Raw genomic sequence first — 14,554 nt, forward strand, 5'->3', positions numbered from 1 at the left:
GTGTTTCAAATTGCAAAATTAACTAAGTCCACTATTCTAGGCACCTTTTTATTTATCATCTTTTAATGTTGTCAACCAAGATATTATTCTTATTTCTCATATGACAAAACTGAAATCTTACGAGGTCAAGTGACTTACCTGGGAAATGACATTAAATATCAAAACTAGGATCCTAAGCCAGGTTACCTGGCATATAATAGGAACTTAATAAATGTTTATTGAATGACTAAGTTATAGACTCTGAGTAACGATATGGTTAGTATAGCTTATTCAGCAAATAGCTCTAAATTATGAAGTAATTATAGGGAAGAAGGGCAAAGTCAAGAGAAATCTGCACATGTTTCAGATTACTTTCTCCCCCTCACCAGTCTTGTGGGTTAGAAGCAATATATTTAATATCTTATTTTCTCTCTTCTGCCCTCCACCAGAGGGTGCTCATAAGCAATTAAATAACAAAGCAGTAGAGACAGAAATTGAGAAACCAGTACCATTTTAATTCGCAACATGGATAATTGGCCTCTGTGCAAAATGGTTGACTTTAAAACAGAACTCTTGATTCAGTTGAAATAGCTTCGGTTTAAAGTTGCCTTGCAAATAACAACTTGTCTGCTTGTCTGTCCTACTATCTTTATGCAAGTAAACCTGATCATTTTTGCTAAATAGGTGTGGGAAAGACTATGCCACTAGGCAGCATCAGGATGGTCTAATAGGGCAGTATTTCTTGCATAATTTAATGCTCTTCAGTAGTATTCTAGTATTCTGAAGTATTTCAGATACTCTTCTAAGTGTACTCATTAGAATCAATAAATAGTAGGATTCAAGGATGCTGTTATTATCTATATATTTAGTTTATAAAAATACATCTGTTTATAAAAATACATCTAATTCTGTTGCAGTGGGCAACTTTTTATCTCCCTATGGTGTAATCTGGTTTTAGGGGCTAGGATGCAATAGAAGATTTTTTAAAAAACCTTTTGTGTTGAGCATCCTTTTTTTTTTGATAGAAAGAACTCAAGGTAATGTTGGACCAAGTGCAGAGAAGCATGAAGGTGGGCAATCATAATGTGGAAGAGTAGCATCAGGTGATTCTCCTTGTTCTGAAGCTTCCCAGCAGATTAAAAGAAACAAAGAACAAGTCAGAAGCATTTTTGATTATTTTCATATATATTTCCTAAAAGTTTTTAGAAGTTTGAGGTAATTAAATCAAGATAGTTATTATTTTACAACTAACTATAACATCTGAAGAACACAGATGTTATAATGTGTTATCTGTTATATATGTTATAACATAACATAATAATGTTATGTTAACATTATTTAGTAGAAAGATGTAGGATACGAGTCAAGAGAATATGTTTATGCTATCATTAAGCAGATATGTGACTTGAGGCAAACAGTTTTACCTCTCTACATCTCAGTTCCTCTCCCTGTTAAATGCGAGGATTAGACTAGATCTTGTGAGAAGAAACTGCCTTTCATTTGGAATCTGTTGAGGATGATGGGACTCCTGATAGAATAAGTTTAAGAATAGGCTGCTGATACATTTCCCTCTGGAGATTCTCAGTGCTAGCTTGGAATGGAGCTGGGGATGCTTGACAGGGAGGGTATGGCAGCAATGCTTAACTCAGTTAAGGCCTCAAGATCTGTGGTCTCCTGCCTGGGATGCCAACAATTGATGAATTCTAAGGACGCTTCTGACTCTAGTATCTTATGAGTCTAAAATGAAGCCATCTGTAGGAAGCCATCCTTGTTTCTTCCAACTCTGCTTTCTTATATGATAACATTCATGTTTATGTACATAACAAAAAAACCTCAGAATTTGTTACTGTTGGTTTATTTCATTAAACCTTACCAACTTGCCAAATCAATTGGGCACTATAACACAGCAAGGCCAGACAGAGGACACAGTTTTTTAGCTATTTACACAGGAGTTTTGTAAATAATTGATCTTGACTTATACATCTCTTATGATATTCTATTGGTTCCAGATTATTATTAGTCACTTCCTTTTTAACAGTGTGTTTTTTTATGAGGTGACTAAACTGCTATTTAACCCTGCTACAAGAATGTGACAATGGGCTAGTCCAGACAAGTGGAGGTGCACTTGGTAACTAACATTCTTAATAAGCTTGCTTCAACCTGCCACAAATTAAAAGCTCTGTGACTTTTCTAGCACATAAGTGATTTAAAAAAAAAAAAAAGCTTGGATTGTGAATAAATAAGCTTTTTTGATTTGCACTCTGGTTGGCAGTAAATGAAACTTCAGCCTCATGATTCAGTTTTGCTTAAAACTACCTTAATAATCTGTCTAGCTAAGCAGTGAGCTTCTGTAAATTTTAAAGGGTTGATCCAGCAGTCATCTTCGGGGCTCCGTAAAAAGGCTTCGTGTTGCTCGGAAACATGATGTAGTTGAAAACTCCATGGCCTTTGGAGTAAAATCTGCTTTGCCACTTAGTGGTTGATTGATCTTACATAAATTATTCTACCTCTCTAAGGCTGTTTTATGATTCATACAGTCATGATTGTCTTTAATTTGTAGGATCATCATGTAGAGTAGACATATGTTAAGCACTTAATATATAGTACCTGGCAAATTGATGGTATCTAGGAGTAGCTGTTTTAATTAAGCCAAAGAAAGTAATTATTGTTTATCAGACCATAAGACAACATATAGTAGGGCCTTAATAGTTGTTTGATAGAATTCTTTTTAAATGGCTCTGAGATAAGACTGCCTGAGTTTAATTTTGGTTTGCTACTCAGTACCTGTATGACCTTGGGCAAGCTTCTTAATCTATGTAAGGCTTAGTATCGTCATCTTTAAAAAGGGGATTATAATAATACCTATCTGGCAGGTTAAGTGGAGTAATGCATATAAAGCAATTTGCACAATACCAATACACACTAAACTCTCAATAATAGCAGTTAGTTAAAAAATATTTTTAAAACTACTGAGTGGTTTCATGGGTAAATATACATATTTCAAAACTTATCAAATGATACTCTTCAAAATATGTGTAGTTATTGTGGACCAATTATACCTCGATAAAGAAGTACTTAGTGATTGTGTGTGTATATGTGGTATGTATATATATATTCTTTTTTAAAACATTATTTCTTTTTAATTATTTATTTATTTATTTATTTATTGGCTGTGTTGGATCTTTGTTGCTGTGCACAGGCTTTCTCTAGTTGTGGCGAGCGGGGGCTGCTCTTCCTTGCAGTGCAGGAGCTTTTCATTGCAGTGTCTTCTCTTGTTGTGGAGCACAAGACTCTAAGTGCACGGGCTTCAGTAGTTGTGGCACACAGGCTTAGTTGCTCCACGTCATGTGGGATCTTCCCAGACCAGGGATCGAACCCATGTCCCCTGCACTGGCAGGCAGATTCTTAACCACTGCGCCACCAGGGAAGCCCCTATATATTCTTCATATTGTGTTGATTGTATTCAATTCTGGTGCCCAGTAGCATTCCCAAACCTGGATGGAATTAATTATGCTGGTGTCAAGATGATGACAAGCTTGAAAACATGGTTGTAAAAAAACTTCCTTTTATTAATGTTGTTTTTGAAACACAAGGGAATTGTATTTTACAAACTGATTTTTTAAAGATACATATAGTAAAGCTATACTTTCAGAACTGTTAGTGTGTGTTACTAAGTGTGTCACATGCAGGGTGAGGATCCTGCAGGTGACTGAACTGAGTTTTCTTAGTGACGTATTAAGATCACAGTCCATTAGAGTTGGAAGGGATCTCAGAGGTCATTCATGTGGGTTGCTCCCATATTTTGCAAAAGAGAATGTTAATTCTCCTGATGACTGGCTCAAGGTCCCATAACCTGGCTTCCTAAATTCTTGTTCAGTACTTTTTAAATGTCTTAACATGTCATTAACAGTGAGGAATAAAGACAGGCTACAAGTGGGTATTTGGGAAAAGGCTAAAATTTGGCTACAAAATAAAAATACTTTTAAGAGCTAATCCATATGTTTAGAGAAAGCATTACTTAGAAGGGCCTAAAATAATAATAATACTTGTCAGAGATAGCCAGTGATTAATTATGATGATTTACAGGAGTTGTCTTTTGCACATTGTTTTGGTATTTCATTTTAATTTGTTTATAAGGAAATTATGTAAGAGGAAACATTGAGAAGATTCTCAAACTTCATAGAAGAATGTGCTTTGGAGGCTTCTCAATTGTTTCAAATAATTGCCATTATTATTTATGAAAATTGGTTTCATCTGTGCACATTGCATACTCCAGCAGTTCACAACTTTTTGGTCTCAGGATCCTTTTGTACTCTTAAAAAGTCATCAAGGGGCTTCCCTGGTGGCGCAGTGGTTGAGAGTCCGCCTGCCGATGCAGGGGACACGGGCTCGTGCCCCAGTCTGGGAAGATCCCACATGCCGCGGAGCGGCTGGGCCAGTGAGCCATGGCCGCTGAGCCTGCGCATCCGGAGCTTGTGCTGCGCAACGGGAGAGGCCACAACAGTGAGAGGCCTGCTTACCGCAAAAAAAAAAAAAAAAAAAAAAAAGTCATCAAGATGCCAAAGAGCTTTGGTTTATGTGGATTATATCTACTGACATTTGTCATATTCAAAATTAATATTGAGAAAAATTAAATGTTTAAGAGAACAATAATAAATTGATTATATGTTAATATAAATAGTATATTTTTAATGGAAAGTAATTGTATTTTCCAAAAAATAAAATTAGTGAGTAGAGTGATGTCTTACAGTTTTACATATCTCCTTAACGTCCGGCTTAATTGAAGACAATTGTATTCTCATATCTTCTGAATTCAGCCTGTTCTGATATGTTGTTTTTGTTGACGTATATGAAGAAACTCTGTCCTCACACTGATCTGTAGTTGGAAAAGGGAGGAGTATTTTAATAGCCTTTTCAGATAATTGTGAATATTCTTCTTTGATACTAAACTGACAAGTGATAGTTTTCTAAAGGCTGGTTTCAATGTGGAATCTGGAGCCATATCAATGTACTTTTTGAACTTTGTTACAGCAATATCCCTTGGTCTGTCTTGCACTTTGAGTAGATCCTTTATCCATGCCTGATTTTACAACGTCATGAATTCATTGTTATTTGGAGAGTATTGGTCCTCTGAGTTATACAGATTTTCTAATGTTGAAAGATTTCATTATATAATATCAAAAAATTACTTCTGGGGCTTCCCTGGTGGTGCAGTGGTTGAGAGTCCGCCTGCCGATGCAGGGGACACGGGTTCGTGCCCCGGTCTGGGAAGATCCCACATGCCACGGAGCGGCTGGGCCCGTGAGCCATGGCTGATGAGCCTGCGCGTCCGGAGCCTGTGCTTTGCAACGGGAGAGGCCACAACAATGAGAGGCCCACATACCGCAAAAAAAAAAAAAATTACTTCTGCTAGTATCACCACTGATCTCATTAGAAAAGTCTTTAAGCATTAGGGAGCTATTGAGTCCATGGTGGCTGATGGTTTTCCAAAACTTTAATTTTTAATTTTGAAAACTCAAATTTTGTCATTGACAATTAATACTTCCAGACTTGTGCCTTGAAATAACAAGCTTGCCTCATTCATTTTGGAGGAGAATCCTGTCAAATACCTAAATCTGAATAACCATAGTTCGTCTGCCAGTCATTTAAGTAATAATAGTGTTCCATGGAAAAAGTAGCTGGTTCAGAACACAACTCAATTATACAAGTGCTTTTCCCTCAGCACAACCTTAATTCTCTGCTGTGCAGTGTGAGTGCTTTATGCATACTTCCCAGTTGTCACATAGAATATTAAAAGGCATGTGCTCAAGAGTCAAGTTTAATTAAAAGTAATAATTTTTGCCCATTCAACAGCGGCATTCTTAAGTGAAATTGGCATTTTTACAGTGAGTACATGGTACTGGAGACTTTAACACGATATGGTGTCACTACTTTGGTTTGTGCTAAGGCACCAGCAGTTTTGCCCACCATTGCTTTTTTTTTTTTTTTGTGGTACACGGGCGTCTCACTGTTGTGGCCTCTCCTGTTGCGGAGCACAGGCTCCGGACGTGCAGGCTCAGCGGCCATGGCTCATGGGCCCAGCCATTCCGTGGCATGTGGGATCTTCCCGGATCGGGGCACGAACCCGTGTCCCCTGCATTGGCAGGCGGACTCTCAACCACTGCGCCACCAGGGAAGCCCAACACCATTGCTTTTTTACCATCAGTGTAAAAAACATAGTGAAAAAGTCAAATACTATATAAGTATTTATTTAGAAAATTATTTTGACTTTGTGGAACCCCTAAAAGGTTCTTAAGAACCTTGTGTTTATAGACCACACTTTGAGAATCATTGGCATAATGTCTTCCTAAGAAAATACTAAATACTTTCTATAAGAAGAAAAGAAAAGAACTTCAGTAGATTTTAAGAGTATTCAATATTCTTCTTTAAGCCATTCTCACAGAAAGCCTGTTAGGAGAGGTAATATTATCCATTTTTATAGATGAAGAAACTGAGCTTTGAGATATAAAATATTGATTGGAGTAAATAGTAGAACAGTGACTAGCAGAAGTGAATTTGAACTCAGGACACTCTGACTTTAAAAGTCCTTGCTTTCAAGAGAATGAGAAGACAAGCCACAAACTGGGGGAAAACATCTACAAAAGATATATTTGATAAGGGACTGTTATCCAAAATATACAAAGGACTCTTAAAACTCAACAAGAAAACAAACAACTCAGTTAAAAACATGGGCCAGGGCTTCCCTGGTGGCGCAGTGGTTGAGAATCTGCCTGCTAATGCAGGGGACACAGGTTCGAGCCCTGGTCTGGGGGCAACATGCCATGGGGCAACTAGGCCCATGAGCCACAACTACTGAGCCTGCACGTCTGGAGCCTGTGCTCCGCAACAAGAGAGGCCACGATAGTGAGGCCCGCGCACCGCGATGAAGAGTGGCCCCAGCTCGCCGCACCTAGAGAAAGCCCTCGCACAGAAACGAAGACCCAACACAGCAAAAATAAATAAATAAATAAATAAAACTCCAACCCCCAACATTTAAAAAAAAAAAAAAAATGGGCCAAAGACCTTAGGAGACACCTCACCAGAGAATATACACAAATGACAAAAAAACATAGGAAAAGATGCTACATCACATGTCATCAGGAAATGCAAATTAAAATAACAGTGATATACCACTATACACTTATTAGAATGGCCAAAATCCAGCACACTGGCAACACCAAATGCTGGTGAGGTTGTAGAGCAACAGGAATTCTCATTTGTTGCTGGTGGGAATGCAAAATGGTACAGCCACTTAGAAGACAGTTTGGCAGTTTCTTACAAAAATAAATATACTCTTACCATATGATCTAGTAATTGTGCTCCTTGGTATTTACCCAAGGGAGTCGAAAACTTATGTCCACACAAAAACCTATACACAGATGTTTATAGAAGCTTTATTCATAATTGCCATAACCTGGAAGCAACCTAGATGTCCTTCAGTAGGTGAATGTAGAAATAATCTGGTACATCCAGACAACAGACAATGGGATATTATTCCCCACTAAAAAGAAATGAGCTCTCAATTCATGAAAAGACATAGATGAACTTTAAATACATATTATTAATTCAAAAGGTCCATGCTACATTCACCTGTCTCCTGTTATTAAATAGAAAGAGTTGCTTTTAACAATCCACAAGAATTTTTTAAGTGCCTGCATTTTCCTTAGATTATTTATTAACACTGCAGATTTACTTGATTTTGGTCATTTTTCTTCAAGTCTGATTTTTTAAAATAAATTTATCTATTTATTTATTTATTTTTGTCTGCGTTGGGTCTTTGTTGCTGCGCATGGGCTTTCTCTAGTTGCGGCAAGCGGAGGCTACTCTTTGTTGCAGTGCGTGGGCTTCTTACTGCGGTGGTTTCTCTTGTTGCGGAGCACGGGCTCTAGGCATGCAGGCTTCAGTAGTTGTGGCATGTGGGCTCAGTAGTTGTGGCTTGCGGGCTCTAGAGCTCAGGCTCAGTAGTTGTGGCTCACAGGCTTAGTTGCTCCACGGCATGTGGGATCTTCCCAGGCCAGGGCTCGAACCCATGTCCCCTGAATTGGCAGGCAGATTCTTAACCACTGCACCACCAGGGAAGCCCTCTTCAAGTCTAATTTAAAAACAAATTTGACATCCTTATGGTACTGAGTCCAAGCTCATACTGCTCACCACATGACAGGCCAATAAATCAAGTTGTTGAGTCAAGGAATAGTGACTTTATTTGGAAAGCCAGCAGACCGAGAAGATGGTGTACTAGTGTCCCAAAGAACCATCTTACCTGAGTTAGAATTCAGACTTCTTTTATACTAAAAGGGGAGGGGTGTTGTTGGTTGTTGCAAACTTCTTAGTCCCGGAATCCTTTGTTCTTGCAGCTGTCCACATAGATAGGTCCAGTCACAGTGTTCCTGTAAACCTCCAACAAGACAAATGTTATTTTCTGTTCTGCAGCTTTTTATCTGTATATGAATGGAAACGTTTTATACCTTTGAAGGTCAGAGCCTTGAGAATGGGCTATCATGTATATTTTCAGGCTATAGGCAACATTCCAAACTTGTAGAAAAAGCAGTTAGAATACAGAGGTTAAAGTAAAAGAAACAGATCCAATATGGGGTCACATTTGTTCTTCCCTGTTACACTTTCAGTCATCAGCTGACAAGAAGAATCAGCTTGAATTCTTGCCTACAGTGGCTATCATGCTTAAAAATGTGGTCTTATTTTTAAAATGTAAATACCGTAAAATTGCTTATTTTTGTAAAGAGGAGTTTGTTGAACAGTTTAAAATATATAAGCTTTTTGTGTTAATGTAGTAGAATATATACTTGTCAAATTAATTCATTAATTTAGCATTATTTTGAATCAGTGTTATTTTCTTACTGGTCATTTTATCCCAAGCCACAGGTACTCATTCACAGAATAACAAAAAGAGTGTTTGTTGAGCATCTACTGTGGGCTAGGCATTGTTCTTAATGCTTTACACATATTAGCTCAGGCTTATCCCAACCCTGTGAGAAAGTACTAGTCTAATACTATCTCTATTATGTATCATTAGGGCAGCTATGGTTTTTTTGTTTTTTATTTGTTTAGTTTCATCTGTCTTATAGGTGTATATTCATCATCTCCCCAAGACATTTTCCAGAATATCTTTTAAAGGCTTATTTATAAGGACTTCCAACACTTGCAGTTGTGAGATTATACCTCTAAGAATAATCATGAAATTGGTGTTAAATATCCTTGTCTCTTTTATTAACCAATTCTGACAGATGAGCTCTGTAAGCACCTGAAGCATCATTGACAGGAGAGGGGAAGGGTTATTTCAGGCTAATTTGTTTTTCCCAAACAGTCTATTGTAGTTAAAATTAAAGTATTTGAGGGAGCACTCTGTAATATGAGAACCTTTGTAAACACAAATATAAGGCAGCCTTTTCGGAGGAAGAATTTTAGATACGACCTAAACTTATATTTTGGTGTTTTAGGTATATAAGTGTCTTATGGAATTTCTTTGATTCTGTGTCTCTCCTACAATTTATATTTTTTAGGTTTCATAATACTCATATCTGATTTCCATGTACATTAGAGCCATTTATTTTAATCTCAGAGATATTTTTCTTTTTCCACTCAACTGTAGGGATTGTTAACAATTTTCTTAATGATAAGCTTAGGAGAGAACTAGACAGGCCCTGTTCTTGCCCTCATAGAACCTTCTACAGTGTTAAGCTAGACTTACAGGTTTTTTTGTCCTCTCCACTTTTCAGTTACAAATATTATCGTATTCTTATTCATTACATAGCAAAGGTCTGTGTTTATTTCCAGTATAATTTCAAGCTTAAATTTATGGTATTCGCTCAAATGGGGATCATTGTTCTTTATATAGAAGGCCTTTATTGAGTATTTCTGTTCCTAGAGATTACCAGTTTACAAATTTTTCCACCCCACCAATGTGTTTAAATATGCAAGTTCAAGTAGGTAACGAAAGAGTATAACTCACAGTGTTACTTTCTGGGGAAAAACTGCTTTAACCTAGTACAGTGAAGGACTGTGACTCACTTCAAAATCTATTTCAACTCTTTATTCAGTTTTTTTCTGGCAATATTAGACTTAATTCTTTGACTTCCCATCATGGCAGATGCAGAGATTCAAAATGGGTTCAAAAATTCAATATAGGATAAAGTCAAGATTCCTTTATTTTACTGTTTAATTCTACATACTTGCCGCACACCTGGGGGTATAATCTTCTGGATACTTAAGGATTGGGAGAGGTTGGTGAAAAAGTAGGTTAAAGCAATCTTGTGATTGAAAGATTACCATTATGTAGAGGTTAATTAACTAATATGATGTATGTAAATCTAAATGTAAATTTTCAACTATAAAGTCAAACAAACCTGCAAATTTCTAGTCAAACAAACCTAGAAATTTCTTTTTGTAATTTCTTGCAAAATAAATACTCCAATGATAATAATATTGGTTATTTACAATTACATAACCATTTGATTTCACATACATTATCTTATTGGATCTTCATACCAACTCTGTGAGAGAAATAGAACAATTGTAATACACCATTTTCTAAGTAAGAAAACTGAAGTACAGAAATTCTAAGTGATTTTGCCCATTGTCGTTGAGTGCTTTAGACAGCCTGGAACCTCCGCCTTCTGACTTCACATCTGTTACAGCTTTGGTCATGAGTCCCAGCAAACCTTTACTGTAGCCCTAACTTCTTGAAATCACTCTCTAAGTAACTATTGTCCCTTCCAAGGGGTCCCCAGCTCTACTGAGACTGTGATATAATTCCAGCTTGACTCATTTGTATTCCTTTTTCTGTCTCTGTTCCTATGTGTATCTCTTGTCTCCCTGACTGGTATATCTGTTCCCTTAAAACAGACACTATACCTTATATTTAATCAATGCCGGGCACATAGAAATTCTTGACCCTTTAATTTCCTCAGTGTAGAGTGAGGCCTGCTTGTTCAGCTATAGACTAAGGAGAAAGTGCTGGCCACTGTCCTCTTATCTTCAGGAATTTTAGTAGCTATGGGGGAGGTTAATATTGATAACTGTGGAGACAAGCCCATTAAAGAGCCAGCCCATTTGTAGTACCATGTACTTTTAGTGAGCGCCTTCCTCCAGCTCCTCCCAAAATATGTCCTCTTTTAATTTACGATTGCTCTGTATGCAAAGGTAGTGACAGTGGAAGTTAATCACCATTCCTCTTCGCCAGGTCCTAAAAATAATGACCATTGGAGTGATAACAGCTCTTCTGCCTATTTCAGTATAGTTTCAAAGCCATCTTTTCTTATCTTATTCTTTTTAACCCTTTCAAAAGTCCATTGAGGTAGTTAGGGCAGGGATTACTCACCTCAATTAATAGAAGAGGGAACTCTAGCTTAGAACAGAGAAATGACTTTTCCAAGATCAGGAAGCTACGTGGTACTTAAATTGAGATTTTTTCTGGCTCTTCCAGTTCTCTTTCCATTACTCTACACTGCTTCTGATTGTCAGTGACATTTACCATCATTACTATTTCATTACCAGAGGATTTCAGAGTGAGGGAGGAGAACTTTTTTCAAATGAAAAAATGAAGGCAGCGTGTCTTGAAATTTTGCCTGTGCTTCTTATCCAGCTTAGCTTTGCTTTTATTTGTACTGAAATGAAATAAATTGAGCTAATAGTGACAATTATTTTGATGGATATGATTGAATAGAAATGACAGTCATTGCAGTTTTGCTTTTATTTATTTATTTTATTAATCAGACCTTCTAGCATTTGTAAAGTACAATGCCAAAATATCTAGGTGCAAAAGCAAACAAACAAAAACCTCTAATGAGACTAAAGGAAAGATAACAATAAAAAAACACATGATTTTTATCTGTGTAATCTATATGACAGTGCACACCATACATGATTGAAAATACCTGGATATTTAGGTGACATTTGCATTTTCCATTCCAGTATTTGTCTTCAGATAATTAGCCTAATTATAACACGTTTGAATTATAGTTAGGACTGACCCACTACTGTGTCTGGTCCCTATGAATTTACAGATATTTGGGTTTCCTCATATATCAATTTAATTCACACCTCCCCCAAAGTTACAATGAATGCTTTCAGTGTGCTAGTGGATACCCTATTTTATTTCTAATGATAATAAAAGGAACTTCACTGTATATCATCATTACATTAAATGTGTGTCATTTTACTAACACCAAAGGAAAATACCGTCTTTTGGCTATTTAATATTGTTTTAATATTTTTATGCAGACAAAAGTGATATGCATTCATATTTTCCTAAATTTAATTTAAATCTCAAAATAGTTATTTAATATCAGACCCAAAATAAAATTCGATAGAAATAAATATATATTACTTTCATTGTTTTGGCTAAATTTAGTTAGCGTTTTAGATCATAATGGTAATAAAACTGAATGTCTGTGTGCCAGCTACTGTGCTAGGTGCTTTACATATATTATAGACTCATCAGCTATAATGATCTGAAATTGTGGATTAATATTGATTAGAGCATAAATGACATTGTTACCATGTATAGAAATGTGTTTTTTTTTTTTTTTTAATGCCTTCGGCAAACACTCTTCAAGTACCGTTCAAAATAGATTTATAAAGTACTGCCCTGGGAATTGGGAAATGGAGGTGTTATTATACTAATCAGAAAAGTAACGGACATGCTGGGGTGGGGAGGTGTATATGATTAGCTTTACTTTAGGCTTGTTACAGTTTCCTGGAGCTCCAGTCTATTGTCTAATGAAAAATAGCCTTGCTGTTGTAACATCTGTATATGGAAAAATTTTCAAATTTTCAAAGCCTTCCTTTGAATGTAACGCCTAGGCTACTAGAGTGAACTTTCTAATCTTGCTTCAGAAATAATAGAAAATACCTGAAAAGTAAAATTTTTTTGTGAAATATGACTTCATTTTGTTTACAAATGGTGGATTCTACTTTTTGCAGATGTGTCTTGCTGAATCAGGGCTCTCTTATCCGTGCCATCGACTTACAGTGGGAAGAAGATCTTCACCTGCACAGACCCGGGAGCAATCCGAAGAGGTAAGCCTGTTTGCTTGCTTTTCATTGAACAGAAGGCCTATCCTCCACTCACATGCCCACTTCCTATTCTTTTTTATCTGCCACAGCAGTGAACAGATAAAGTTAATGTAGCGTGAATAAAGTCTCAGTAAATTCTTAAAGGCAGAAACTTTCCATGCGAGATTATTGCTAATGTGCTCCTTCTTGTTCCGTAAGTTTCATGTTTCAAACAGACAGAATTTGGGTGGATTGGTTGAAATAATTTTTACTTAGAACTGTCAGGTTAACAAAGGAATTTTCTTTGCTGCTGACCATATAGTTCAGTACATTTATTAGGATTCATCCTGAAGGTCTTTTAACTCATTGAGTTGGAGCACCTTCTATGAGCCAGACATTGTCCTCAATACTAGGTAACAAAGATGAATAACAATGTACCTATACCAAGGTGCTCAGTCAAAGGTGATAAATTAGTAAACCAATAATAATGACATAATGTAATAAATGCAGTGATGGCAGTGCATACAGGGTGCTGTAGAAACAAAGAGGAGCAAGGACATTGAACATGTTTATGTATGTGATATGCCTGCATGTGTCTTTGTGGGTCTGAACTATATTAAAAGACAGTATCTTTTCCTTGGCTACAATAGCATTGTGTCCAACCATGACTTTGGTTATAAGGGAATGGGAAAGAGAGCCTGGACATTACAGTTTATCTGTTTTAAAAGTATTTATTAAGCTGCTACTCTGTACTAGGAAAAATCATCACCATGACTTAAAAAGTGCATGCAACAGAGGTCATAAATAAATAGTACAAAAAACTTTATTTATACCAGTGTTTTTTAGGCTAGTACCTGATCCAAGTATTCAAAAGCTTGAGCTCGTCCAGTAAAACCTTTTCCCACTTACATTCTATGCAAAATATGGTTGCAAAATATTTATTTAAACTTATGTATTTTAGACATTCATTATGGAAGCTGCCACAAGACTTCTGCAGCCATCCTCTGAATAAGTGCTTATATCGTTTAAATATGTGAAAGAGAAAAGGGACTGCATAAGTGAAGTTCTAGTCTATGATCATCCTGTGAAAATGATAATTTGCTACTCGGTTTTTGGAAATCCACAAAGAAGGGAGGTTTTCTTCCTACTACAAATACTACTGTACTGTTTCCTTGAGACTAAAAATGTTAATTTCCTTTAAAGAGCCCACACCGTTTTTTCCAGCACTTTATCTCACTAATTCCTCATGAAAGGAAAAATGATAGGGTTTCATTGCTTGGCAGAAGTTGCCAGAAATAATTTATTGAAATATTTCCTTCTAGTGCTTGAGTATATTCTTAATGACTAAAGTACGTTATGCGTCAACTCTTTAATGGATAAATCTGCTAACATTAAAAGGGAGCCAACTAGCTCCACCCAAAATTCTTAATTATTCTATGCTCTGAGATATGACAGTTAACTGTTTCACTTCATTTTATTTCCTTTTTTCACCCTCACCATTATATGTGTTATATGGGCAATCCCT

The 14,554-nt window shown here is 36.6% G+C and overlaps 1 protein-coding gene across 1 annotated transcript in view; it reads left to right on the top strand.

Annotated features, from left to right (window-relative positions):
• Positions 1 to 14,554, top strand: part of FAF1 (Fas associated factor 1) — a 486,188-nt gene that overhangs the window by 326,803 nt on the left and 144,831 nt on the right. Inside the window, exon 9 of the mRNA XM_081223886.1 lies at positions 12,958 to 13,053. Coding sequence (XP_081080012.1) covers positions 12,958 to 13,053 — 96 coding nt within the window. The remainder of the gene's footprint in view (positions 1 to 12,957; positions 13,054 to 14,554) is intronic.

Source organism: Mesoplodon bidens, assembly GCF_964165515.1.
Source record: "Mesoplodon bidens genome assembly, chromosome: 2".
In the NCBI taxonomy this organism is placed as follows: Eukaryota; Metazoa; Chordata; class Mammalia; order Artiodactyla; family Ziphiidae; genus Mesoplodon; species Mesoplodon bidens.